The 27451-nt window shown below is 38.2% G+C and overlaps 1 protein-coding gene across 1 annotated transcript; it reads right to left on the bottom strand.

Moving 5' to 3' along the window:
- Window positions 1-530: 530 nt before the first annotated feature.
- Window positions 531-26205, bottom strand: LOC137102669 (dihydropyrimidinase-related protein 5-like). Its single transcript, XM_067482414.1, has 14 exons — window positions 26060-26205; window positions 14890-15003; window positions 13611-13760; window positions 6971-7129; window positions 5937-6116; window positions 5580-5648; window positions 5337-5381; window positions 5169-5244; window positions 4936-5092; window positions 4651-4792; window positions 4305-4447; window positions 4011-4218; window positions 3018-3195; window positions 531-2893 (listed from the first exon to the last, which is right to left on the bottom strand). The coding sequence occupies exons 2-14, from the start codon at window positions 14998-15000 to the stop codon at window positions 2808-2810; spliced, it is 1704 nt and encodes a 567-aa protein (XP_067338515.1). The 5' UTR covers window positions 15001-15003; window positions 26060-26205; the 3' UTR covers window positions 531-2807.
- Window positions 26206-27451: the final 1246 nt, after the last annotated feature.

Genomic DNA, 27451 nt, shown 5'->3' with positions numbered 1-27451 from the left:
TCACTTCACTAGGTTTCTCTGACAGCTTGCTATGCAGATGTAGATGATAAAGGAAATAATGTATACAAACATATATGATGTATAGTATTATGGATTAACCATATTAGTAGTACATAAACAAACTAGCTCCACCTTTATCAGTTGCAACATGAATTAAAGTGATATGTACAGTAATCCATCAATATTTTTTAATCCAATAATATGCATTATACTAAAGTGGGCCATTCTGCATAGTGGGTACTTTACCTTGTAGATATGTATTTTTGCACTAGACCCTCAGATTCATATTATAAACAGTATCGTTTTTTAAATTATAATTGAACAGTGCAGTACTTATACATTTTACAACATTAGCATAGCACTTCAACTTTATTATAGAATGCGGTGTGATAATTCTACGTATAGTAGAGTAAATGTTTAGGCAAGTACTTACAATTTTACTTGAGTATTGAGTTTGTGTACCTCTACCACCTCTGAATACAAATAACATGCATTTAAAAGAACAACAGGTGACACGAAGGGACCATCAAGAGGTTTGATGCATTTTCACTTTATTTGTTTGTTGTTATTGTTGTGGTAAGAAACTAGCAGCCACTTACAGATTCAACAGGTTCACTGTCCAACACAACAAGAATCCACAAACACACACAGCCACTGACTGGTCACAGTGCCAAAACCATCCAACAATAAAATAACGTCATTGTAGGTAATCGTAAAAAAACAGCACCAGTTGTTGTGAACCTGTAGCGTTCAAGAGACACTTTGCTCCTTTATTTCCATGTGGTGCTCTTCATGCAGGGGTGTCGGTGTGGAAAGGGTGATTCAACATTGGCACATTTTTTTTCTCTCAACAAAAAAAACCAAACATCCTAACTATATATTACACAGACTAGAAGATGTGATCACATATAAATATAATACTGCTAAGCAGGAATGAGACATCAGAAAAAGGCGAGGTGGTGGTTTTCTTCAGCCTGTGTAGCTCAATCTTACTGTGCTGTGGAGACACACTGCTCTAACAATTGCCTTAAAATTGAAACAATTGGGAGCAGTCCGTAGGAAACTGAAACTGAACAACTTACTATTTCTTTCAGCTACTTTTAAAATACTCTGTGCATATTCTTGGGCCTCATTTATTAAATGTGTGTACAGACATTTTCTGCAACATAGTAAATTTTCAAAACTAAGAATGAGATAATTCAAATTGTTTTTGTCCTTGACAATGTGCAAACATTTACAGTAATGTGTCATGTAAATTTAAAACCAGTTCCCAAAACACTGACTCAAAGCCTACTTCAAATTCAATTCAAATCTAAATAGTGTTTTTCCATAACAAAGACCAACAATCAATCACTGTGGCTAATACCTGGTGTATCGTTATCACTTGTGGCAATAAGATAGACTGTTTTTTATGAGCAAATAAAAACAACCCACTGAGCCACAATGTTACATGCTCTGTCAATGCAATAAACACATATTCTTAATACTTTAACACTCTATTTAGAGTGAAGTTCCCTAAAAGCTACTGTATTCAGTTTTAACAATGTATTTTGCCTGTAAATTTTATTTAGTTTCGAAGGACATTTCTTTGTATAAACAAACCTTTTAATACACAACCTAACTTTTGTAGAGAAGGGGAATTAAATTCATACATATGCTTGATGTATTGGCGATGGTTATGCACAGATTTGGAGCTTGTTTCGCTCATATTAATAAATGAGGTCCCTTGTGTTTGCAGCAAACAGCTCTTGCTTTCACTCAGAAGTGATCTCTGTGGTGAATGAGAAGGCACTGCACTAAACATTACTGATGTAAACTACCAAAACCATGTTGTGTATTATCAACTTTTCTTGTTCCCCATAGTTTTCCTTACCATGGTATTTAAATGTCATACTCTAAATCCATCCTTTAAAAATCTGAGCTGCATTCTCCTTGGTCTTTTAACAGTTTTCAAGGTCTACACATACCACATAGATGATGTTGCCATACTGTTGTGGCTGTTGTGGTATCAGTACTGGGATCAGTTATAATCCCAGGAATGTTGTGTATTTACATAACTCCGTCTATAAACCCTGCTACATAGCAGGTGAGGCTGGGATGTTAGCAGGATATGTGTATTAGTCAAAGGAAGTGAGCAGTATAAATATGAAAAGGGTGATGTCTGACCCTGTAGGTCTAAATGTACGTTCAAAGCAGTTGGATTTCATCACCACACAGCACAGATCATCCATGGAAACAAAAACACTGTAAGAGGAACCCACGGTGCAGCAGGAAGCTGACAACAGTGGGTGGTTTAATCACGAACAGAATCCATATACATCTTTATGAGTCTAACGCTATGGTGTCTACAAGTGCACTACATGTTTGTGTGTGACAGGGGTATAATAGATATTTCACTGAATCCAGTTCCACTGTTAAAACCATCAAAAACTGTACTGGTTTTTATCTTTCACAGTTTGTTTAGTTTGTTTCTTCACGGCATACAAGCAGGGTGATAATGAGCAGACTTCATCAATGTTAGTTTGATCAGCTTGAATTTAGAAAAAACGTTTTAATTCATAGCTAGCCCTTCACTCATGTGTAATTAATCAGGTCAGTCACTCCAATTAAGACACAAATTATATTTGCAAAAGTGACTTTGGTAAATCACTAATCATCAGTTGCATTGTCACCAATCACAGACACATGCTTTAATTTATTTCCCTTCTTAACTTGATCCTGTGATTGAAAATCAGTGCAGTTTTCCTGGTTGCTCAGAAATATACAAAACATAAAGGCTCGGATGTCTGAGGCTCCACCACTGGCAATTACCAAATACCACTGGAGCGACCACCAGGAGGGGCTAGGATTCGAGCTGAGGACCTCTTTGGAATATGGTCATCAACCTGAGATCCTGAGATAGAAACACACAAAACACAATTGAATTTGTTCCACTTACAATAAAAAAAAATAACAAATAAAAACACTGGAATGAACGATTCCCTAATTGTATTTTTATTAGTTTTACTCCAGCCTACCTGAAAGGCTAAAGGAGGACTCGTGGAGGTCTCGGACACCCTGATGGACCCGGCCACAGGTTTTATTTGGTGTCTCTCCATCTACTTGGCCCAAACCAAGCTCCTTCTTCATAGTGTTAGCCACCTTAGCCACATCACCAGAGTATGGATCCCTGTCAACACTTTTATAACCCTGAGTCTGAAACAGTGAGGCAAGAGGTAAAAGACAAAAAGTGTCAATGGCGTTTGGGGCTAAAATTCTAAACATTTTAAATCACCATTCTGGTCGTCATCAAAAGTTCAAGAAAATCGTTTCTTTTTTAGCACAGATTTAACTGTCTGAGGGTTTTAAGGTGTTAGGTTATAGATGCAATAACAAGAGTCCTGTAATCTGGGTCTTTTTGTTATCCAAAGCAACCGGGAGAGAAACCACTGACCCTGTAGTTCGTGGATGACTGCTCTACCAACTGAGCTACAGCCGCTGTGTATTTGCACTTAAACTCTCATATTTCTGAAATAATGGATTCTACATTGAAGTGCCACATCTCATCTTTGATTTGAGTACTTTAACATAAAAGTAGAAACAACAGAGTAGGAAATATATATTCCTTTTAGCACATTGTACCTTAGGTGCTCAAGGGTTTCATTATTCAAAATGCATAAAGCATCAGGAAGACAATACTCTACTCTATTAGAACCGTTAAACATACACAGCAGAATAAACCACTCAGAGATTGTGATGTAGTAAGGTCTCACTGTGTGCAGAGAGAGCATTAAATCCTTTTTAAGGACTGTCAAATCAGTGGAGTTAGACACAGTTTGATGGGTGTGTTGGCAGCAGACTAGCTGTGAGCTGTCACAGCACAGTACAGCATGAACCAACCCCGGTGACACTAGTTTACTTCGATCATCTGAACAAACAGATGTTCAGAATATATGATATTTAGTATTTTTAGTAGAAAAGTAAAGACAAATGTGTGAAGACAGATGTGAATGTATGAAAGTAAAACCCACCTTTTCTCTTTGCACCATCTTCTTATAGAGATAGTCAGGGAAGGTGCGCTGTGGGTAGAATTTTCCAGATCCCTCTGCACACATGAACACACCATTCTCACACACCAAATGTCCTCGGCTGATGGTGACCAGAGGAACACCATGGCAGCGCATTCCCTCATAGAGATTGAAGTCTCCGCCTTGCACCTGAGTGCTTACAGAAATCGTCCTAAACAGAAGTGCCGTTAATACCAGTGAGTTGACTCAAGCAATTATGATACATAATCTGGGTGTTTACATAGTTACTGTACATGCCTTGTTGTATCTGGATCCCAGACCACAACATCGGCGTCAGCCCCAGGGATAATACGACCTTTGCGTGGGTACAGGTTGTAGATCTTTGCTGCATTAGAGCTTGTCACCGCCACAAAACGATTTTCATCCATCTTTCCTGTTACCTGCATTTTTTCCAAACACAACCATTAGTACAAGGTACAAGGTACTTGTACTTTGTTACATTCCACCACTAGAAACGAAATGGATGTTCTATGGCAAAAAAATAAATAAATACAAAGAAAGGGACTTGGTCTGTTTCCTGGTATTGTCTCTCGCATATGTGTTACAAATACTTGTTTGCAGATGTGTGCTTGTGTGTACGTACCACTCCCCTCTCCCAAATGACACTCATCCTGTCTTGGACTCCAGCCACACCATGAGGAATCTTGGTGAAGTCCTCTTTGCCCAAAGCCCTCTGTTTAGTACTAAATGGACGGTGCTCTGATGCCACAACACTCAAAGTGTCACTGGAAACAAAACGTGGAACATCAGCGTATATTTTTACTCGTCTCCTACAGTGTATATTGAAAATGAGGGCTCATGCTTCTTTAGTGACACTGTAAACAAGCAGTAGCATGAAATTATATTTATGCCTGTACTGAGCACATACTTGCCCAGCAGGCCCATGAGGTAGCTGGGTGTGTTGGGGTCAAGGCGGAGAGGGGGAGCAATGACATGGGCAGCAGCATGAGCCCAGTCCTGGTGGTAATACTGCATTCCATTCAGCACTGCGTGAGCTACTGTGGTCTCTGCATGGACCACCTTACCTATGATGATATGTTAAAAAAAAATTGTATTTATATTTTATCAATTCTTTTATTAAAATTTTTTATTACAGCTCACCTTGCATTTTAGCAGCAGCAATCATGTCTCCAGCAGAAATACTGGACACATTCACCAGGTAAATTGGGCAGCGGGCCTGCAATCACAAGTAGATTATTAAAATTATCATTAAATTACATAGATCTGTATACAAGTAAGATGTAGTAATTTAGTGTTGCATCTCTTTACCCTGTTGGCGATGGTGACAGCTCTATGAGTAGCCTCAGACTCCAACTGTAGATAATAAGGCAGAAAGTTCAATATAGCTGTTGTCAAAATCAAGCTTTTGATTTCTTTTTTCTTTCCTTTTAAATTTTCATTTGGATGAACCCTAATATTCTTAAATTGTTCTTTTATCCACAACTTAAGGAAAAAGGTGAAGAAAAATCCAAGAGAACTGAAAAAATCAAACAAACAAACAAATAAAAAAACCTCTTCTGGTCGACTGATCTCAATACCCTCTGGTCCACTGATGCCCAAATCCAGAGCCTCTTTGGCACCCTAATAACACACAATTCAACATACATTCAGTTTAGTATTTTTCTCATTAGTGTTTGATAAAATCACACAACAAAATATATGGCAAAAGCATCTAAATTGTTACTACTTAAAGGTTGAAAACAGCTCATGACTATTACAATAACAATTCATAAATTATTCTACCTACATGTGCAAGAGTCTTTGCACATAAATCCGCCAGATTTGACTATGCTAAACACCTCCCCTTAAACCAAAGGAAGCAATGATTGTATTTAAATGTATTTAAATGAATGTTTGTGACTTATGCACCTCTGCCACCAGTTCTCCGTTCTCTGCATGGACACGTGCGATGGCCCCAATGTCTTTACAGGTCTGCAGCGCTTGGTACAGCTCGGAATCCCTCAGCATCATCATGTCTTTGTAGGCCATGAACATCTGGAACGAGTTCACTCCATGTTCCCTCACAAGGGTCTCCATCTCGTTATGCACCTGATCACGGGGCAAAACTCAGAGGTCAAGTGTCTAATTTGTTGTTAGGATTCAATCACAGCTGACTGCTTGTAAGATTTGGTTTGAACTAGTTATGGCAGAGTGCATCAGTGGGTGTAAATGTGTGTGTGTTTGTTTTATGGTGCATGAAATGAGCCTGGGCAGCAGCCAGAATGGGATAACAGTGCATTCAGATTGATGACTATTTCTATTAATCTTATTTGCCACATAGAAGACTGCAAAGAAAAACTACATGGTGTTGATCTGATAAATATTAAAATTGTACTGCTTAAGGTACCCGTGGTATTACAAGGATGTTATAGACAAAAACATTTAAAAGAATCTGGCATTAGACATATATAAATAAGATGTGGCAAACGCATGGGCAACAGATGATATAGAACAGACACTGAGGCCAAAGGCAGAATGATGCACACTGACTCATAGAATCTGCTTAATGTGCTCACTGAACATATCTTTTAACCTAGTTTGTGTAAGGTTTAATGTAGGTCATTATACATTTCACCCATAAATGAAAATGGCTGTGCTGCTTTACTATCATTCAGTGAGAATATAAGCTTGAGGGGACAATCAGCAAAGAAAGACATCTGTTTACTGTATAAAATATAAAATGAAATAGTTTCTCGGATGTTGAGGGGTGGCTGTGGATTAGGGGTTGGCCTTGTTGTTCACTTATTGCATTGTTGCAGGTTCAACCCCCAATTACGGAAGTCCACATGTCAACATGTCCTTGTCCTAGATTCTAATCTCCTGATCTGTGTGTCATATTTTTACTGAATATATGTAAGCTAGTGCTTGCACATTTCACTCTTTTACCTTTCTGTGGGTCTTACCTTTGGTCCCCACCAGGTCACCCCAACATGCAGGGCATAGTCACAGCACGCCTTGGCATCAGCCAGAGCTCGACACTTTTCATAGGCGTCAAGCAGGGAGCAGTGTTGTTCAGGCAGGACCAAAGCCATCACCATGGTGGTGCCACCCATCAGAGCCGCCTGGGTGAGGTGAGAGGGCGAGTAGGAGTGAGGTGGAGAGGAAGGAAGGAGGGAGAGAAAATGGAGATTAGAGAACAATGATACCACTGTACAGCACATAGACTCTGTCCTGACAGTGAGAAACAGTCCATCATTAACTGTTTTCTTATAATCACACGGTCTACTAACTACTAGGTGTATAAACTGCTTTTTTAGACATGATTGAACCAGTAAGAGTGAGTTGGTTTTTCACTTATATAACCTTTGTAAGTTAGAAATCTACCAGTTAGTAGCTAAAAAGCTTGGGAATTTTGGGGAAGACCTTTAATCAGGTATTTTTCTTTAGTGCACAGTTTATTTGAAACACTTGTTTTGTATATGTGTTACCATTTCATGATTTTGATGTGGTTGAAGTGGTTTCCTATAATCCAATATGTGATGAACGTTTTTATTTTGTTGTGACTCAATCCACATCTTTTAAACTATCAAAACATAGATACAACATAAAATATACAGATAATACTATGAAGAGTTGAAGCACGACACAGGATAAACCCAACCCAACAGTTAACTAAAGGTAAAATATTGGGTTTCTATGTGGAACTGGCCAACTGTTAGCTATAACACAGGCATTAAGTCAAACTAATTACACACAGTGATAAAATCATTTTTAAAAGTAGCCTAGAGTTCTATTTCTTTTCCTTTCAATATTCACTCAAGTTTACATTATTAGTGAAATTGTATTTTCTTATTTAAAAATGTATTTACAGTCAGTTCAGATGATAGCAAAACAAGCTCTAATAAAATGAGTTTCTTATTTCAATTCTAAAAACTAAAAAGACTTTAAAACAAAGAAAAAAAAATTTACCCTGCATTAGTTAAAAAAGATAGTAAAATTAATGAAAAGCGATCAGTAGGACAAAAAAGTAAAACCTAAGAGCAGAAGACACACACACACACAAAACAAGAGCAAGATTGAAAAAAAGGGGCTGCAAAAAAGATGGAAGGTTGTAGGTAGTAGTTTGGAATAACCTGTGTCAGTCAGCTGTCTGATACACTAAATGTACGTTTTTGTAGTCATGACAGATAACAGATACTGCTCAGCCATGCCTGTCAGATGTCCCCACCCTCTTCCTCCTCCTCTGTAGATCCAACATTGCACTGACAGTCACGCATTCAGTAATCTCCAACAGAGTCAAATAGATATATTGGACAAGGGATTGGTGGCAAAAAGACAAAAATCATGTATGAAAGAGGACATGATCATGAAGAGCTAAAAACATGTTACATTTTCTAGACACTGTGCGATCAACAATGCACACAACGGTACACAGTAAGAGCGAAAAAAAGACATGCATTGTTTACACACTAGCTGCAATGAATCAATTTTACAAGGTGATATGTATTCTCAGTTTTTAAGTTGTAACTTAGAAAGGTATTATGTTATTATTTTAAATGAGATTAAATAAAACAAATTTGTGGCAGGGCTGCTGTATTTTATTGCATTAGATCGTACAGATGTACATGCAGTAATGAATTGGCCTGGGAGAATATATGCATTTTATCTGTGTGAGGGTTGCAGACTGAGTTAAATTAACATTTTCAAGATGGAAATGTCTTTCATCCAAATCTTACTTTTCATCTACTGTGAAATTAGTCATCAAATAAACATCCAATTTTAAACTTTCTAAATTATAAATTTGCTGAAGAGATGTATGAAAGCCTAAATCACAGCTGACTAGCAGTTACTGTTCACAGTACAGTATTTGTGTTCTGATGACAGTTTGTGTAACTGGTGTTGCTGAGCAGAAAAATAGATCATACAAACCACAGTATAGAAAACAGACTACATCTGTAGTGAAAAACATCTAAAATTTAGAAGCCTTCTAAAACCGAATATACAGTATAACGTTTTCACCCTCTATTTCCCTTCAGTTTCTTTTCAACATTGAATCATGGTCAGTGTAATGTAGCTTTTTTGACAGGTATGTACAGAAAGCATAACTTCATGTTAAAGTAAACAGATTTCTACAGAGCAATGTTAACAAATGAATAGAGGAAAACATATAATAGGTGATTGCATGTATTCCTCCTCTTCAAGTCAGTATTTAGTAGATGCATCTTTAGCTGCAATTACAGAACTTAATCAATCAATTAATCTTTATTTATATAGCGCTGTAAAAACAACCAGGGGTTTCTTATCTCAGCTGCTGTAACTCCTTCAGAGGAGTCACAGGTGTCTTGGTGGTCTCCCTCAGTGGTCTCTTTCTTATATCTTCTTTTCATGTTCTTTTCACATTTTTTTGTAAAATTGTGTCAAACACAAATTACGTTATATATGATTCAATACTGAAAAATTAATAAAAAGGGGAAAACTTCCAAGAGGGGTAAAACGTTTTATAGGCACTGTGAACACTTTAAATTTGCATTGTGGCAGGTAGACACTGGGACTCAATCACCTGGTGTAAGGTATGCTGTTTGATTTTATATAAAAATCTAAAATGTATGTTTATTTCCTTACACATATTGTAACAGTGCTTTGCTTGTTTGCAGGCATAGCACTGAATGCTGTTTATTTTAGTATTGTTGTATAGTAATGTTGTATATTATGGTTTTAATTTATTAGTTTTGGATTTGGTTTAGTTTGAATCTCTCTTTTGTTTCTAGTACTGCGGTGGGTTGGGGCCTCCATCCATGTGTATGGTTGGTGTACTGGGAGTTCACTCACTGTTTATACTGCATGTTTAGTGTTTATTGTCCCTTTTGATTTAATATGACTTTGGTTTGTTGTTTGGTTAATTCGCATTTAGGATACATTTAGGATGGGTGGTTGGTCCCCCGATCGTAGTATGATTATCTGTCTTTTTCTTTAATTTTAGGATTTAATATTGTTTTTATTAAATAGCCGTTCCGGAAGTTAACCTACACTGACTGTTGTGGCCTCTTTTTATTGAAGCCCCTGTGCTTAATTTAATTTAATTTAATTTTGAGTGTGTATCTCAGGATACTCAAGGTCACAATTAGAGTATAAATATAACAGCACTGCCTTTAATTTCCATGTCTGCATTTTCCGATCTAAGAGATTGAAGAGGGAAAACATGGTTCAATAAGTTAACAGAGCAAGCAGTAACATCTTGGTTTTAACCTTTTTACTCATGTACGATTAAATCTTACATGGGCATTATCCTCTCTATCTCCCCCTAGGTATAAGAAACAGCAGATTGGGAAGTACACATGTGTAATTTGGTACTGTAGCCTGCAGAAACAGAGTCATTGTTCAATTCAGATGGACCACAGTGTAAGACAATACACATTAATGTCACTGTGGTAAAAACTATGTTTCAGTAGAATTTACATTGAGACAATGTGTTTATCCTCATATTATACACCACACAGTTGTGTACTGTACATGTTTAAATCTAATACCTCTCCTGTCAAGAGAGAATCTAATATACTGTAGTACCCCTTCATCATTACTGACCAATGACAGTACAACTGAAGTAGATGGACATGTAAACCCCAAATAATGTATATATGTATATCAAATAAAGCCACACTCACTCCTACTTTGAAGATAATCTCCTGACTTTACAGTAAAACAGCCACAAGGACACCCAAAGACAAGTCACTACTTCAACAACAAAACTATTACTAGGACATAATCCAAAAGTAACTCAAAAATAATATAGGCAATAAATTAAGTATTTTTTGTGCTAAAACACCCAGCTTTGGATGCTAGGGGTTGTGGAAATGTACATTTTATGCTCCATGCATATATCACTCACCCCACAGAAGTAGCCAACAGCAGAGACATTTAAATGACTTCTGCAGGGATACTGCAGACCACTGTCATAATAAAAACTAGAGATAAAAACACTGTATACATCTTAGCTTGATGGAGAAACAAAATCTTTTAACATTTTCCCATGGAAATCACCCTGCCTTTCTGTTGGAGTCTGTGCTTTAACTTTCTAACATTATTCTGAAAAGTGATGTCACAGTAGGTCCGTGTGCTACTTTAGTAGGTCAGTGGAGGAGTGTTCCCTTACTTTTGGGCCATTTACATCAAATCTAAACATTTTAAACAAATTTTTAGTCAAAAAAAGACTGGTATGCAGGTAATTCATTGTAACCACTGTAGCAGGCTGAACTCCTTCAAAACAGCACCTCTGTGCCCCAACAAGATACACTACAGTTAAATATCATGAAACAAAACAATGTGCATGAATGTATGTTCAAACAGGTCACTTGTATCAATGCTGCATGTACTCTTATTTTTCAGCATTATAACTTGTTATATAAAACAAATGTTTCTGTAGGTCAGCTAAAGCCTGTACTTTTACAAAACAATGGGAGAGAGGGAAGAGGATGCAGAGAGGAAATGGTTTGAGGGGCTGATCACGATTGCGCATAAGCTGTTAAAACTATGGTAACACACACACAATTTTTTACACTAGAAACTGGGATTAGTTGCCATGGCTGCGAGGTCAGTGGGTGGTGGTTGGCAAGTAAGGTGTTTCTACAGTAAAGCTGGCATATAGAGGATTTAGTCCACATTTGATTACATTATTTACAAATATTACAGCATAAGTGTGTGTGGGAGTCATTCATGTTTTTGTTGCTCCAGTGAGCTTAGTTACTGGGGTAGATTCTGAAGTAAATGGAGTATGTTTCCCCGAAGTTATTTATTTCTCTTCCCCATGTACTGAAATACCTTTTTAAAATAACAAGCTGCCTCTGACAACGCGCAACTGTCAGAATCTAATATTTAGCGTAATGTGTGTCTCAACTGACTGGAAAGGCGCACACACATGTTCCTGCAAAGATGGCCAAGCTACTCCTCCTTTTAATCTTAAAAAGTTTCACCTCCCTGTGAATTTCTACACCGCCATCATCGGATCCATTCTCACATTCTACATCAATCTGGTGCAGCTTGTCATCCACTCAGCTTACAAGATTATTGGCTGCAGCCTTCCATCTCTTCAGCAGCTGTATCTCTCCAGGACCCAAGGAAGGGCAGCCAGGATTGCAGCCAACCCCTCTCATCCCAGACATGAAATGTTTCAGCCCCTCCCCTCTGGCAAGAGGCTCCAGTCCATCAAGACCTCACGTCACAAGAATGGTTTCTTCCCCAGCCTGCTGTACACCGCCCAATTCCCCCAGATAACCCCCCACCCCCCACATTTTAGAATATGTGTATGCACCTGACAACAAGACAAATTCCTAGCAAAGTGTTGTTACTATGCCTGGCAATCAACCGTTTTTTCTGAGTCTGATTTCTGATCTTGCAAAAATAAGACCTGAAACACTTGCATTCTAGATACATGCCTCTTTGGGTCAAACTTTGACTTAAAGAATCACTGTTGCTAACAGGCTTAACTGTTAGCTGAACCGTCTTGTTGCAGTATGTAGAATACATGGCTGAAGGAAACATGCTGCAGCCTGGTTAGACTTCAGCAAGGAGCACAAGCACACCGCTGTAAAAGAAAGGCGTGGGCTGGATTTGTAACAGGATAAAAAAGTATCATGAAATGGGTCACAATAAAATGTTTTACTTAATAAACTAAAAATTAATTGGACATCCATAATAGCATAGAAGATTATTGAAGTGATATACTGCTACTTCATTATCCTCCAGATAACTGTTGTTTTTGAATTCCACTGAGTATACTTAATTTTATTATGCTTACATTTTATTATCTCCAATAAATATTGATTTATACTGTAGATTGACATGAGCTTCACTATGGGAGGTTCTCTGTTAAATGGTCAAGCTTAAAATACTGTTAACCACACTGCATTTCAAAGATGAACAGCAGTTGTTTACAGCGAATATTTTGAACATTTTAATAATTTAAAAAACAAAATCAAGATTTGAAAGTACTCAATTTGTATCTTACTTGATAGCGTACTGTTTATACAGCTGACACCCCTGCAGTGTAATTGACGTCTGCCAGGCAAATAAAGAGAAGCCCACAACATTCTTTAAAACATGCACCTGCTGACGGCAACAATTGCATTGTCTTTTTAAAATTTTATGGCTCATAATTATTGAACCCTCCACTTTGCTCTGAGTCTGGGAGGATTACTACATAATAAACCGACCCTCCACAATCATCCATATCCATAATGAACAAATAAATCCAGCATGAATAAAGGCTGAACAGCTGTGTGTGTGTGTGTGTGTGTGTGTGTGTGTGTGTGTGTGTGTGTGTGTGTGTGTGTGTGTGTGTGTGTGTATGGCAGCATGTGAGCGCATAGGAGAAGCCTTTGCTTTCGACCAGAAACTTGTGACAGCGGTTGGGCCTTGTTTTTTATAGGCCCAGGGTGAGAACATATGTTTTCTATAGTCTTAATGGAAGTATGAAGCTGAAAGCAGTGACAAACATCTAAATATAGACAAGACAGAGAGTGAGAGTCTATATTTGTCTGACAGCTGTGTCTGGATTTTAACCGCATTTTATCGAAGGCATTACACAGCCATGTGTGCATGTGTGTATACCTTGGTCCCACTGTAGAAGTCATCCTGGATGCTGCCATTCATGAATGTCTGCTGCAGATGCACGCAAGTGTCAATTCCACCCGGCAACACCAGCTTTCCAGAGGCATCAATCACTTTAGCCCCACCTGGTATCATCAGTTCCTTTCCCACCTGCAAGAGACAAAAAGATTACTTACAAACAGATAACTTTAATCATACTCAGCATTTCCCCATAACCACAAAAGACTAGGATCTAGGATAACCATAAACATTTAGGGGCCAATGTACTTTTGATAAGTAATTGTTCAGTAAATTGTGTATGCAAGGGGTTCAGAAAAGTGAACTTTATTTGAAGTTTTACAACAAGTTCTATATTAATATCATGGCAAAAGTGAGTGCTTGAATTCAGATTCAGACAGTATGACTCTAACATGTTTGTCATGAATACAATAATTGGTACATTGGCATATTGCCAAAAAAGACAAAAGCATCAGGGCAAATTTCTTTCTTTGTCCAAAATTGTGGTTTATGACCAAATGTTTGCAACATCAATGGCATTCCCATTAGCCTCAGCTGTACTTTGTATTCAGTGCTAATTAGCAGCTGTTAGCATGCTAAACCAAAAACATTACCTGCTAAACATTAGCATGTAAGCTCAGTTAGTGAATATGTTAGCCCACTCTGCTTTGCACTGTAACATCCTTTGTCTTTTTTATGGCTCCGTTTAGCCACATGAGGACTGTGTAACTGAACATGTAACAGAATCTTCTTAGAATTATTATTTACTTTCTGCTTCAGTTATAATATATTTCAAAACTAAAGACCCAATTTATCATAAAGCATTCCCTTGTTGTTGCGATGCAAATAAGTACTAACAAAGTGAAAGGTAAATCTTATATGCTTCCATGGCAGCGGAGTGTTTAAGTAGGAGGACAGATGAGTTTCCAGGAGTCAAATGCATCCTCCCAACATAAACCAAAGCTTATTTAAATTAAAACATTCTGTGAGGTAATGATAGTGTTCATTATTCTCATGTAGAGCCACAGAGTGCACTGAATGTTTAGTTCCTTTCATACTGTATTATTTTGAAATGAGTCACAGTAACAGCTGGGGATATACTTGACAATGAATGTGTGGATTAAAGAGTCGGTATATGTATTTGTTTGCATGTCTGTCTGTCTGTCTGTCTAAACTTAAATAAGGGATACAGTAAATATGTGCACTTATAAATGTATGAATCACAGTCCATTTTCTTGTGCATGCAAGAATAAAATTGCATGTGTGTGCTAATAGGATTGACCTGCTGAATGATGCCATTCTCAATGTAGACATCTGCTTCCTGGGTGAAGTCATCATTGACCACCTTTCCTCCCTTGATGAGTATACGCATGGAACCCATATTGGCCGCCATAGTCTTACCAGAGGAAATAAAAATAAATAAATAACATCACTATTATGTACAGATACTTAGTTCACAATGTACATAGGCTCTTTTGTTAGTAAAACAAAATTCCAGTTCTATGAAGGTAGATTGTGCAGGATAATGGTGCTTGATTCATTTGCCATGTTTAAGAGGGGGGGAACATAAAACCACTAATTCTTTAAGCGCCTGTAAATTTTATTTTGCTTAATTGTACCTCTTGCACATGCCAGGTTTGTCAGCCTAAACCTGGCTTTATCAAGAATAATGAATTTGCGAGAGAGACTGCATTCAAATACAGGAAGATTGAGCCTTAAAACAGACCACTGTTTGACATCAAATTTACTTGACAACAGAAACAGTTCAAATCCTCAGCAACAATTTTAATCCTTAGCAAACAATTTTAATCAAATAAATAAATAAATATTATATTTTAGTGTACAATGATTCCCTGTGTGAAAGTCAGTCAAGATTGGAAAATGTAGGCAAAGTAAGCAAGTTAGTGAGGTGAATGTAAGTAAGGTGCTTTTAGTAAACTAAAAGGGTGAACTAAAACCAAAGCTGGAATTATTGCTATGGTTATTATTTTCAGTATGAAATGTGTTTAGTATAACATAGTTAAAACGTATTTTCAACTTTAATCAAAGAGCATGAGCAGTTGTTTTCAAAAACTTGGCCTTTCATCATTCTGTTTAGCTGCAGAAACCCAGCCTTTCCAAAGGATCATGTTTCACTGCCTTTGTCAAAGATGTTGTCTCTGAAAAGGGCATTTACATTCATTAAAAAACTAATTAGTAGGATGTGCTTCTGGTTGCTCGGAGCACAGGGAGTTAAATAATTCATAATTAATTATAAAGTCGGTTAATCTTGTATTTTCTGCTGAGTTACATGTTCATTTTTGACACTTATTCTGTTTTTTTGTCTCTTGAGATGGAAAACTTCCTCTGAGCTTTTAGTGTCTCAGGCCAGATAATTAAATATTAAGAGGTGAGCAGAGAATCAATAATGTACAAATCTGTTACAATATCTATGAGAAAAAAACCCTCACAGTTCAAGGACTGATGGAAGTTACAGCCTAAATGACAAAAACCCAGATTCTGTTTTTTGTGGACAGTTTGCCATGCTAAAATAAATGCACGTGTGTATTTCTGAAAGTATAAGTTAATTCATTCATTCGGTATAAAATATCATTAGTTATTCACCATTTAACATATCGACTAAAAAAATTTTTTTTTAATTTAAAAAATGTAAATAAAGTACCCTTTTTAACAAGTAAACAACCTTTACTTGTTCAAGCTTTTAACAGTGTAGGAATTTGCCTTGTACTAAAGAAAATTTGTTATAGTAAACTAATTAATTTTGGCTTTTTCCAAGTTAATCAGAAAATAAATGCAATTAGGTGATATCCCCTTGAATTTAAGACAACGTTGATAGACATTTTACCTTTTTTTATGGCATTTCACAGATCAAAGTAAAAAAATGTTAAATATTCGCTAGTTGTACAGTAGACCTGCTTTCTATGAATATAGCAAGCAAGGTGAATTTTAAAACCACACACATTTTTCCGACTCCACCAACCTCATGTGGTATCGGGCAAAGTATCGGAGACGTTCTACGACTAAGAGTACAAGTACAAAATAGCAGGTTTGGGCCAGATGATCGATAACCTTACGGCTTTGAGCGACGTCACGAATGATGAACTAAATAGGTCAAATTATTTTGCAGGATTTGTGATGCACAGAAAAATGTAGCTATTGTTCACTGCATTATGTTGTTTTACAAACACAGAGGGATGTTTGTCTGTGTGTGCACGTGTGTGTATTCTGCATGGATGGCTGTATGCAATGTGTTTGATGAAGGAAGACAATAGCCTCCCAGTCACACAGAATCAACTCAAAAGAGATAGATGAGAATTGAGAGAGGAAGGAAAGGAGAGAGGAAGAGAGCGACAGGGAATAAAGAAGAGTGAAAACAATAATAAGGTAAGAAAAGAGTGTGAAATTTGTGCCTTAACCAGTGGGAAAAGAAATTATGGAATAAAGGGTTTTTGGTCAAGCTTTGGTTTCCTGTTGGTGAATTTACTTTTTATGTAATAGAAATATAAAGTAGATAACAAAAATGTTTTTATATGTACCTTGGTAGACTATTCAATGCACCATCTTATGGCTCTTTTATGTACACTACACTCTCTGATAATCCACAGCACATACTGGTGACTAAAACAAGCAGTTCTTATTTATTTCAAGAAAATATTCATACAATTTGATTTTGTTCTAAATTTTCAACATTTTCAAATTATATAGAATCAGGGAAACTCAAAGCAAGCTCAGAGGAGAGAAAAAAAAGCGACATAACTTTTAAATTAAGAGATGCAGTGCAATAAGGATGGTAACAAACAAAGAGAAGGCTCCTCTGGCAGAAGTAGAGTATGAAAGAGATGAAATTGGACATAAATTAAATATAAAGTGATTTTAGAAAACATGGTGGCAGTAGTGCTGGGGGTATACAGTATGGAAAGCAGTGCCCTAAAGGCCTGGCAGCTGAATAAGAGATTGGTTTCCCAGGAGATGGGAGCTGGAGTGCTTTCACAGAAAAAGTCTACACACACACACACACACACACACACACACACACACACACACACACACACATATGCTTGCCATAGAATGGTGAGAAATACTAAAACCCTGGAACTGATTTGCCATATGAAGCCAAACTGTAGTTTGTTGTGAATGGATAAATATTTTTTTGTGCTTTAATTTTTAAAATCTTTCCCAAAACATTCTCTGGTATTATATTCTACATCTGGTTTGCTTCTTTCCTCTTCTTTATTTCTGGTGATGGAAAATTATAAAAAAAAATTTGGGGGTTAACTAATTTATCATTTTAATGAAAACATCAGTAAAATGAAAATATTGATTGAATGATTTTGAGCAGCATTACTAGGAATATATTAATAGCTGGTTGTTTTGCCCCCCTTAAACATTACAAATAGGCTGAAAAACTATTACATTACAACCTTTTAAAAGCAGAATGTATTTGTATTGTATTGCATTAGATTGTACAGGTGTACCTAATGAAGTGGCCAGTTAGTGTATTTGCATCACCACAAATCCAATAGAAACTGACAAACAGTTCGGCTTAGAGACAGTGGCACTGAAGAAAAGACAGGAGGCAGAGCTGGAGGTAGCAGAGCTTAAGATGTTGAGGTTCTCTTTGGGAGTGACGAGGATGGACAGGATGAGGAATGAGTGCATCAGAGGGACAGCTCATGTTAGATGTTTCAGAGATAAAGTCAGAGAGGCCACATTGAGGTGGTTTGGACATGTTCAGAGGAGAAACTGTGAATATATCGGTAGAAGGATGCTGAGGTTGGAGCTGCCAGGCAGATGGTCTAGAGGAAGACCAAAGAGGAGATTTATGGATGTAGTGAGAGAGGACATGAAGTTTGATGGTGTAAGAGAAGAGGATGCAGAGGACAGAAAAGGTGGAGGCCTGGTGCCAAATAATTGAAACGACAGAGTTATGGTGGTTTACTTCTAATAATACTGTCTGCTCTTTTTGTTCTAACCATGATTCCTTATGCTTAAGTTCAAAATGATACTTTCTAATATATATTCACTTGTTTTCCATTTCAGTGTCTTGTGCAGGTTTAAGGAAACAAGGAAAAACTACTGAATAGGAGAGAAAAATGAAATTGTGAACCTTACAGAGTGAGGTGGACAAACAGAAAAGATGATTACATGAAATTCTGGCATTTTTAACTGATATTTTAAGGCTGAAGCAGCTGTTGTCACTATTTCCTAGTAGCTCTGTCAAAAACCACACTTTGCCCCACGCAACTGACTGTGTGTGGGGGATAGGGAATGCTGACTTAACAGACCTCTGTATTGGACACTGGAGGCTTTGTGTGCCTGGGACTGTAAAACTGGAAATTAAATGTAACTTTAGCTTTATAATTGACATTCTTGACAGTGACACTTAAAACAAACAGTGTCTCTCTAACTGCTCAGTGAAATAAAAATAAAAACAACATTCTAGTGTGACATGTCTAGTGTCAATTTCATTATAAGATATTATAAGAATGAAAAAGACATTTTAATGAGGTTTTGAAAAAAAATATTCTATATAATTTTTAAAAACGTTTCTTATCTTGTAACTATTAATGGCAGAACTATAATAATTCTTCTGATATACTGTAGCACCATGACACATAGTTTCTGCATCTATGTTTAGTGCCCAGTCATTTGGATGACAATTGCTCCTGTGAATGCCTCCAGGCTGTTTATTTTCACTTTCAACAAATGGGTTCATTGGTTTATTTTGTAAATAATTTTATCCTTTAAAATGTCAAATCATGTAAAAATAAAAGGCTAATATTATTTTCCACATGTCTAATGTTTTATTATGACCATTAAAAACCTAATTATTATACAGTTAGTAAAGCATCAAATCCTTACATTTGAGAAGCTGGAACAGGCAAATGCTTTTTTTCTTTGGCTTGAATAATAGCAAACTGGTATGTTAGAAATGATTGATCAAATTAAAGTTTGGAGTTCTACTGTCTGAGAAAATAAAGGTTTCCTGCAGTTTTCCCTAAGTATATATGTGTTAAGGGCTGACAAATGACCAATCACTGATTAAACTGAATGTTGGCTTTAATGGGGCTATGACATTGTCACGATCCTATTACTTGTTTTATGTCCTCGCCTCCCCAGTTTCACTTCCTGTTTCCAGCTTTTATTTTGTAGCCGCTCAGCCTACTTCCTGTCTTTACTCTCATCAGCCCCTGATTACTTTCACCTGCTCCCCTGTCCTTTTAAACCCAGCTTTCCCCTCAGTTCTAAGCCAGTTCCTCTTTGTTGTTATGCTGCAGGCTTCTGGACAGCGAGCCGCTGGATTGTTTCCCTGTTTGGACTCCTGTTCCTCATATTTGGACTATGTTTTTGCCATTTTGATCTGAGGTTTGGTTACTTATTTGTCCCCCCATCTGTCAGTCTGTGTTTTATGCTTATTTCGTTTTTCCTTGTTAGTTTACCTTAGTTGTATAGCCACTTTCCTTGCTTCCCCAGGACTGTTACAATTTAGTTTACCTTCCCTCTCCTCTGCATTTCAGTGAATTTTCTGTTTTACTGTGATTACTCGTTACCTTTACTGCATGTGTTTTCCTGTCCTCCTATTGGAGTGATTTTCAGTTGTTTTCTCCTGTTCCCTACAATAAAATCGCCTAACATTTAACCCTCCTCTTGCCTCTGTCTCTGTACTTGGGTCCTTGAATACTGAATAGTAAATCCATGAAAGACATACCAAGTGTTCAGCACTCAAGCAGTCTCTGTTTGAAAATCAGCTATAGTTTTTTATGTGTCTGACTCTGATGCTAATCATACTTATCAGTATCAAATTCTGATTTATGAAACAGTGTCAGAGACAGTCTGACTGGATGTCCAGCCTACAAAATTATTTCACCTACATCCAACTGCTAAGCATTAATTGAAGATGTTCTACATTAGATGCCTTACAGCTTTTAATTCAATTTATTTATTTTATGCAGACTAGTGAGGCCACATGAAGAAATATGATGCACCTTGATAAAGCACATTGAGGTGTGATGGAAGGAGGCATAACGTGACATTAGGAGATTCAGTAGTCTGCCTAACTATACTGTAGTTCTCAATGGTATTATAAAGTTGTAACTAAAAAAGGCACACTGAAACATCAGTTACCCTCAAGAGGACAAAAGCTCAAAATCAAATGGAAAAAAATAAGTTTTCATTAAGTCTGAAAAGGACAGTGTTGTAGTAGCTGCATTGTTTCAATAACTATCCACTATTTCCCGCCCCAAAGACGAAGACACTGAAAAGCACAGATCTATTTTAGTCTTTCAGTTTAGGTCTACAGGGTGGGTGCATGTGTGTGTGCTTGCTTTCTGCTAGATGCTGTGTCATAGTGGGTGTGACAAAAAGAAAGGGGGAGAGATGCACTGACGCACAGTGACATACCAGGCAGTGTTTCTCACTCACCCAGTGAGCAGCTGGTTCAATACACAAATGCTCACTCATATAGATGGACATGCATACAGTAAGTTCCCACACATAAACACGCAACACACAATTTAACACACGCACACAGAGACACGCCCTCACTTCTCTCCTCTCGCTAGACAGTTCTTAATGGAGCCGTTAATAATGAATAAGGAGCAGCAGGCAGAGTTAGTTTAGATTGAATGTCACACAGTTTTTATGACAGCAGACCTCAAGTTTACTGCAGAACAACAGCTCCTGCAGGTCTCACTAAAGAAATGTATGTATTTTCCATACTGTTACTTTAATAATGAAAATGTGCTTGAAGAATGTGCTTATTTTGAATGCTTTCCATTGTGCTAACCTTGTGGTTTCATTGCCCCTATTATTACCAAAATGCTTACTGTATATTTAAAATATAATATAATAAATATGTATTAAGACATTCATTATAAGCAGGTGGAAATCTTCAGAAAGAAATACTAGATATAGTATTAAAACTCCAGGCTGTTATTAGGAAAAGTCAAGTCTGTTTTTAGAAAAATGCCTTCATATACAAATTTCGGCTTCAGGGATAGTGCAGACTACATGTGTGGCACAGAAATATGTGTGTGTTGGTGTAGGCCGTAAATAAGAAGAAAGGAGCAGACAGCTGCTTACTTGATCTGGAGCGTAATCACCACACGGAGGAGGGTGTCCAGTGTGTGTTTGCATATGTGAGAGTCAGCACATATGTGAACAGCAGTTATTTAAAAATCCAGAACTAACATGCATCCGACAAATTGGTAATAAGAATAGACAGAGGCAGAGTTGAAGAGTTGTGAATGCTCCTGGAGGTTCACGGATGAATAAGCCATTTGTAAATCACACACACTAACAGACAATAACAACAGCGGTCAGATAACTAACTAGGGCATCACTTTGAGGATTGGGGTTGCTGTATTTGGGTGGAAAGATGTATCCCTAATTTCCCTGTATTGCAACTCAAGAAACAAAAAGCTTTTTAGTAGTGTTTAATGTTTTAACCTCAACTCTTTGCTGTGTTGCCCTCTAAAGACAAGACAATCAACTTCACACACACAGAAAAAAATGTATAATCCAATGGAAAGTGTTGTATAACATATAATGATCATATTACACAAAGGAGGAATCACTAAAAATTTCCTTAGGATGTTTCTCTTTCAGAGCCACCATTACAACAAAAAATGACGTGTTTAGCTCAGCAATAGGTAAATTTAACAAAAAAAAAAGAATAATGATCACCAAAGCCTTAGATTATTTGTGATGTTTAAAAGGGAAAATGCTTCAAATAAGTGGCTGTTGGGGCTTCAAACAGCATCTAAGGGTTGTGACATACCAAGTAGATGGTGGTCAACTACTGTAGGACTGTCGGAGTGCATCTGTCTGCCTAGGTTTTGCAGTGTATAACACCGTCTGCACTGGTCAGTACCATGTCAGCAGCAGCCCCATTTGTGAGAAAGACAAATGGAACTGGCTGTTCCTAGCTGTTCACTAGCTTAGTGAATTAGTGCAGAAGAAGAGGCCAGAGACTGACAATATCTGTCTTGTCATTTACAACTTATGAGACATAAGAGACAAGGATGGTGTGAAAATGAGCTGTTCCATTTGGAGTTTGTATATCACCGATGAGGCGTTGCAATAGTTGTTGCCACTAGTTCTTTGATGTCAGTCTGCCCTAGTCCCTTCCCTACTCTATCCCAACTACAAAGAGACATTCATTCACACTTGCATTAACACTAAATATGTGCGACAGTGTGCTTATGCACACCAACCTAAACAGAATGACCCAGTTAAATGACCAGAGCTCTAGATAGGTTTTAAAGAGTTTATTGAAAAAATAAGCGCAAGGAGTGTAGGTGATCATCAGGTGGGGGGAGTCACTCAACCGAGATCTGGGAAGACAGGAGAGGTCAGTTAGAAGCAGGTCGGTGCAATGCAGATGAGGAATACAAGATGGCAGATGGCTTACTCAGAACATACTGCCATAGGCTCCACCTGAAGGGAGAGCAGTAGTTGGCATCGACCACATAGAGAGGAGAGGGAACAGAGGGAGAGCAAACAACACAGTCCAATAATCTGAGATCCAGTTCACAATCCAATAGCCATTGAATCAGCTACTAGCTGACTCTGAAGGGCAGGTTGAACCAGAGAAATATGAAAAGGTCAGGTGGATGCGCAAAGATTTGGGGAGTTAGAGCTTCACCATCACGGGATTAACGACTTTGGTGATGGGAAATGGTCTGACGAATCGGGGAGCCAGTTTCTTGCAATCAACTTTGAAGGACAGGTCAGTGGTAGATAACCACTCATTTTGACTGGGTTGGTAGCAGGGGGCTGTCGAGCCCGTGGCAGACGGAACTGTAACCTCCGATTCCAGGCTGGGGTATAATAGTGGTTGGTAGCCAAAGACTTGGAAGGGACCCCATGGTGACAGATGGTAAGGAGATGTGCATGTAGTCCACCACGTAGCTGTGGAGTCTGGCTCCACAGGATGTGGAGAACAGGGCCCAACAGGCCTGAGGAGGGTTTAGTGTTTTTGCTGACTGGAGATGCTCTAGATTTTCATGATCTATGTAAACCACAAACTGTTGCTCTGCCCCCTCTAACCAGGGTCGCCATTCTACCAAACCAACTTGATGGCAAGTAATTTACGATCTCTGATGCTATAGTTCCTCTCAGCTGGGCACAAACGACGGGGAACTCTCTGGTCCTGATTAGACGTTGGAACAAGACGGCCCCCACCCCGGTGTCACAGGCATCCACCTCCACTAAAAATTGCTTACCAAGAACCGGAAGAGTCAGAATGGGAGAGAAACTCTTTTTGAGCAAAGTGAAGGCTTGTTCCGCTTAAGCGTTAAATGTAGATGGTGAAAACCAAGTTTGCACTGAGGTGGGCTGATGGAAGGGCAATGTGATCAAGGTGTAGAAATTGGCAAACCCCTGGAACTTCTGTAGCTCAGCAGTAGCCCAAAGCATCGCTCGGTCGCTCGGTCGGCAAGAAGTGACAGCACACATGCGACCTTGGCCCATTCCGAAGGCAAAGCAGACAGTTGAAGTTCTTAAGTCAATTCACATTGAGTGAGGAAGGCTATGCTAAAGCCCGCATCCCCACCATGTCTCTCCGGTGGGGGTAGTTTGGGTTCCTGGTCCGACATGATTACAGTACTCTGTCCCGTTGCTGGAGGTGGAGCAGGAGCAGATGCCAGAGCTGTTTTCTGCACCTGCTGAGATAAATTATACAACCTGACTTCCAGGGAGTCTAAACTGCCTTTCCAGCTAATATTAGCCCCCTGGATGGTTGAGCGCCACTCCTGCACATTGGAGCTGGTCTGTTCCATGTTGGCCAGATTGTACAGTGATGGTGTGCATGACTAAATAGAATGAACAGTTAAATGACCAGAGCTCCAGATAGGGTTTAAAGAGTTGAAAAAAGATGTGCAAGGAGTGTAGGTGATGATCAGTTGTGGGGAGACGCTCAACCGGGATCTGGGAAGACAGGAGAGGTCGGTTAGAAGCAGGTCGGTCGGGTCAGACAAAAGCAGAGCGGAGAAACAGAGAGTCAGAGGAGTAGTAGTAGAATACCAGATGGGCAGAGGCAAATGAGACAAGTCCAAGGTCCAAAACAGGGTTTGATGCACAAAGTCAGGTCTAAAACACAATGAGGATAACGCTGGAAGGTCAACACAAAGTGACCAGACAATCTGGCAATGTGTGCTGCTTAAATAGAAAGTGGAGACACAGGTGAAAGCAACTAAACTGATAATGACGGGAAAGCTGGCGGGCACTGTGGAATGGTAGAGCCGGAAGTCCTTTCAAAACAAAAGTCCAGAGGCGGAAGTGAAACTGAAGACCACCGTGGATCAGTGCTGCATGATTTTGGACCGTAGAAAGCTGCTATGTGCAAAAGAGAAATGTGCAAACTACACAGACAAAAGCCAGAAAGATACGATCTATTGCAACACTGTGCAACCCAATACTTGGTTTGATTTGATTTGTGATTCAATTAGAGGTAATTATTTTATAATTTAAAGGTCTAAAAGATAGATCAGAAATGTTTTTACTACTTATAATAGTTACAGAATACATACATGCCTAATGTATAAGTCCATGCAAAGGCCAACAGTCACTAATTAGGATCCTATCTACTGTATCCAATTCCTTCTCTTGCTGCATTAAAGACCCCTGGAGTCCACTGAAGCACTATTGGGGATCCAAATGGTGTGAGATCAACCCGATCAGACCCCCCCCCCCCCCTCCACTCACCCACCCCCCCAAACACACACGCACACACACACACACACACTCCTAGCACGAGTATAAAGAGGCGGAACAAGGACTTAAATCACCTGTTCGGTACACATTCTGTACCCTACATGATCGTGAAAGACATGTGCATACACACCACATTCACGCACACAGGCTTGTTTGTATTCATGACGACTGCAGACCCTCCTCTTCATCATCACCGTGACTCATTGTATTTGGATCAACTGAGAATAACCTACAAACGAATAGCATACTTACATAACACCACACACACACACACACACACACGCGCGAATCACATACTGCCTTAATGCACTGATGGCACTTCAATTATTCGTCGCCGAAAGGGACACGATGCTAGCTAGCAACATACGACGATATATTTCAAATTCATTTAATGTCGTCCTTTTTTTCGCCCTTTTTGGAAAAGTAAATCCGTACATGAATTAATTTCCATTCAGATGTTAACAGTTAAACGCGTTATTAGATGACAGAAGAGGAAAACAACAGTGAGCTTCGACATATTTAATATTAAGCTAATATAATGTTAACTATCGTACCGGGTAATGTTAGAAAATTAACGTTTAAGGACATTTAAATCCTCCGGTTATCAACGTTAAACACTAAACAAGAGAAGATTTTAAGGGTCTAAATAAAAGTACGCATAATAACCTTCTGCTATTTACGTCAACGAGTACAACCGTGACATTTTCATTTCTATTATAATTTCTGTGGTTTCTTACCCTTTCCTAGGTTATCCGATCCTCCTCTGAAGGAGCCTCTCTACCCGTTGCCCAGCACCAGCCTGAGTGCGCGCGGACAGCTGGCACAGCGCGAGCCGCAGATGCTTCGTCGCAGGCTGGAACCAATCAGAGACCGTGTGAATCATAGCAATTGAAAAACTGACCAACAGGAGCTGCGATGTGTGTCGAGAAGGGGGTATTAGAAGGCAGGGGCGTGGCTTTTGTCTGCGGTGCTACCTTCACAGGATGTCGGAAATATGACCTTTCACACTGGCGAGCTGACGAAAAATTACATTTTATGAACTGTGAATGTTTCTAATGAATAAATATAAAAAGCACAAATGGGAAGTAACTGATTAATAATGGGAAGTAACTGAGTAGCTGATTTACTCAGCTACTGTACAAATTTGAATATTTGACTATCTCAATTTATGCTTGTATTACACTTTAGAGGTTATTACAAGCACCGGACAAGCACCAAACTAAATGACTAAATGTAAATGTAAATGTAAATGACTTATTAGTTATTGCCTTTCACTCCAGTACAGTACTTTTCACAGCTTTAGTCACTACCTCTGCAAATGCAGTTAGTAATCCACAGTAACTAATACCGTATGATGTATTGTTAAATAGTTCAAATAGCCAAATGTTTCCCCATCACACGTTTGTCTCCCCATCACAGCACAAAATATTCAGTTTCAATGGTGTGTTACCTTTTTATTACCTTACTACTAGCTAAAGGGTAACTTATTGAATGGAAAAAACTAATGTGATTTCAATGATTTGTCACAGAAACCTTATTACCCAGGCACATAAATATGCCACAAACCTGTACAAGGCTTGTACATTTACATTATCAACACTACCTATGTTTAAACCATAGACTTCAGGAGATGAAGTTGCCCAGTATATAATTAATTAATCTTTATGCATTAGTAACTGTAACTTCTTACTATCTGATTATAACTCAATATTTCTGCACATAAGCACTATATTTGCATTAATTACTACATTCTAAGGCACATTCATACATATAATAGGATGCAATGTCTCAACTTACATTGTTTCCTTTTGCAATTAATAATTTGTTTCATCTAAATGATTCGTTATGGTGTTTGTTACATCTTAGTATGCTCTGCTACTGTGCAGTAACATTGACTTTTCCTCTGAGGAATCAATAAACTTTTTATGTTTAAGTTAAACAGTATTTTGTTAGCCCTATATTGTATTGTCTAATTAAGCATTAACCAAACTATCAAAATAAAACTAAATACACTACAATTATAACTTCAATCAGTTTGATAGTATTTACTATGATGATGCAAACTATTATAAAAGAAAATTGTGAAAATTTATGAATTCTTACAAGTTAAATCAGAAAGGTGGCAAAAA

The sequence above is a fragment of the Channa argus genome, chromosome 17 (assembly GCF_033026475.1).
Source record: "Channa argus isolate prfri chromosome 17, Channa argus male v1.0, whole genome shotgun sequence".
Classification (NCBI taxonomy): domain Eukaryota; kingdom Metazoa; phylum Chordata; class Actinopteri; order Anabantiformes; family Channidae; genus Channa; species Channa argus.
Note: the sequence above shows the minus strand (reverse complement) of the source record. Positions and strands in the feature narration are given on the sequence as shown.

Excerpts from the sequence above, each read along its gene's own strand:
- LOC137102669 (XM_067482414.1), bottom strand. The coding sequence starts at position 15,000 with ATGGCGGCCAATATGGGTTCCATGCGTATACTCATCAAGGGAGGAAAG. Across the intron at positions 5,093-5,168 it reads TGCTGCTGCTAAAATGCAAG|GTAAGGTGGTCCATGCAGAG; the intron begins GTGAGCTGTAAT and ends ATATCATCATAG. Across the intron at positions 2,894-3,017 it reads GTCCTCCTTTAGCCTTTCAG|GATCTCAGGTTGATGACCAT; the intron begins GTAGGCTGGAGT and ends TTTCTATCTCAG.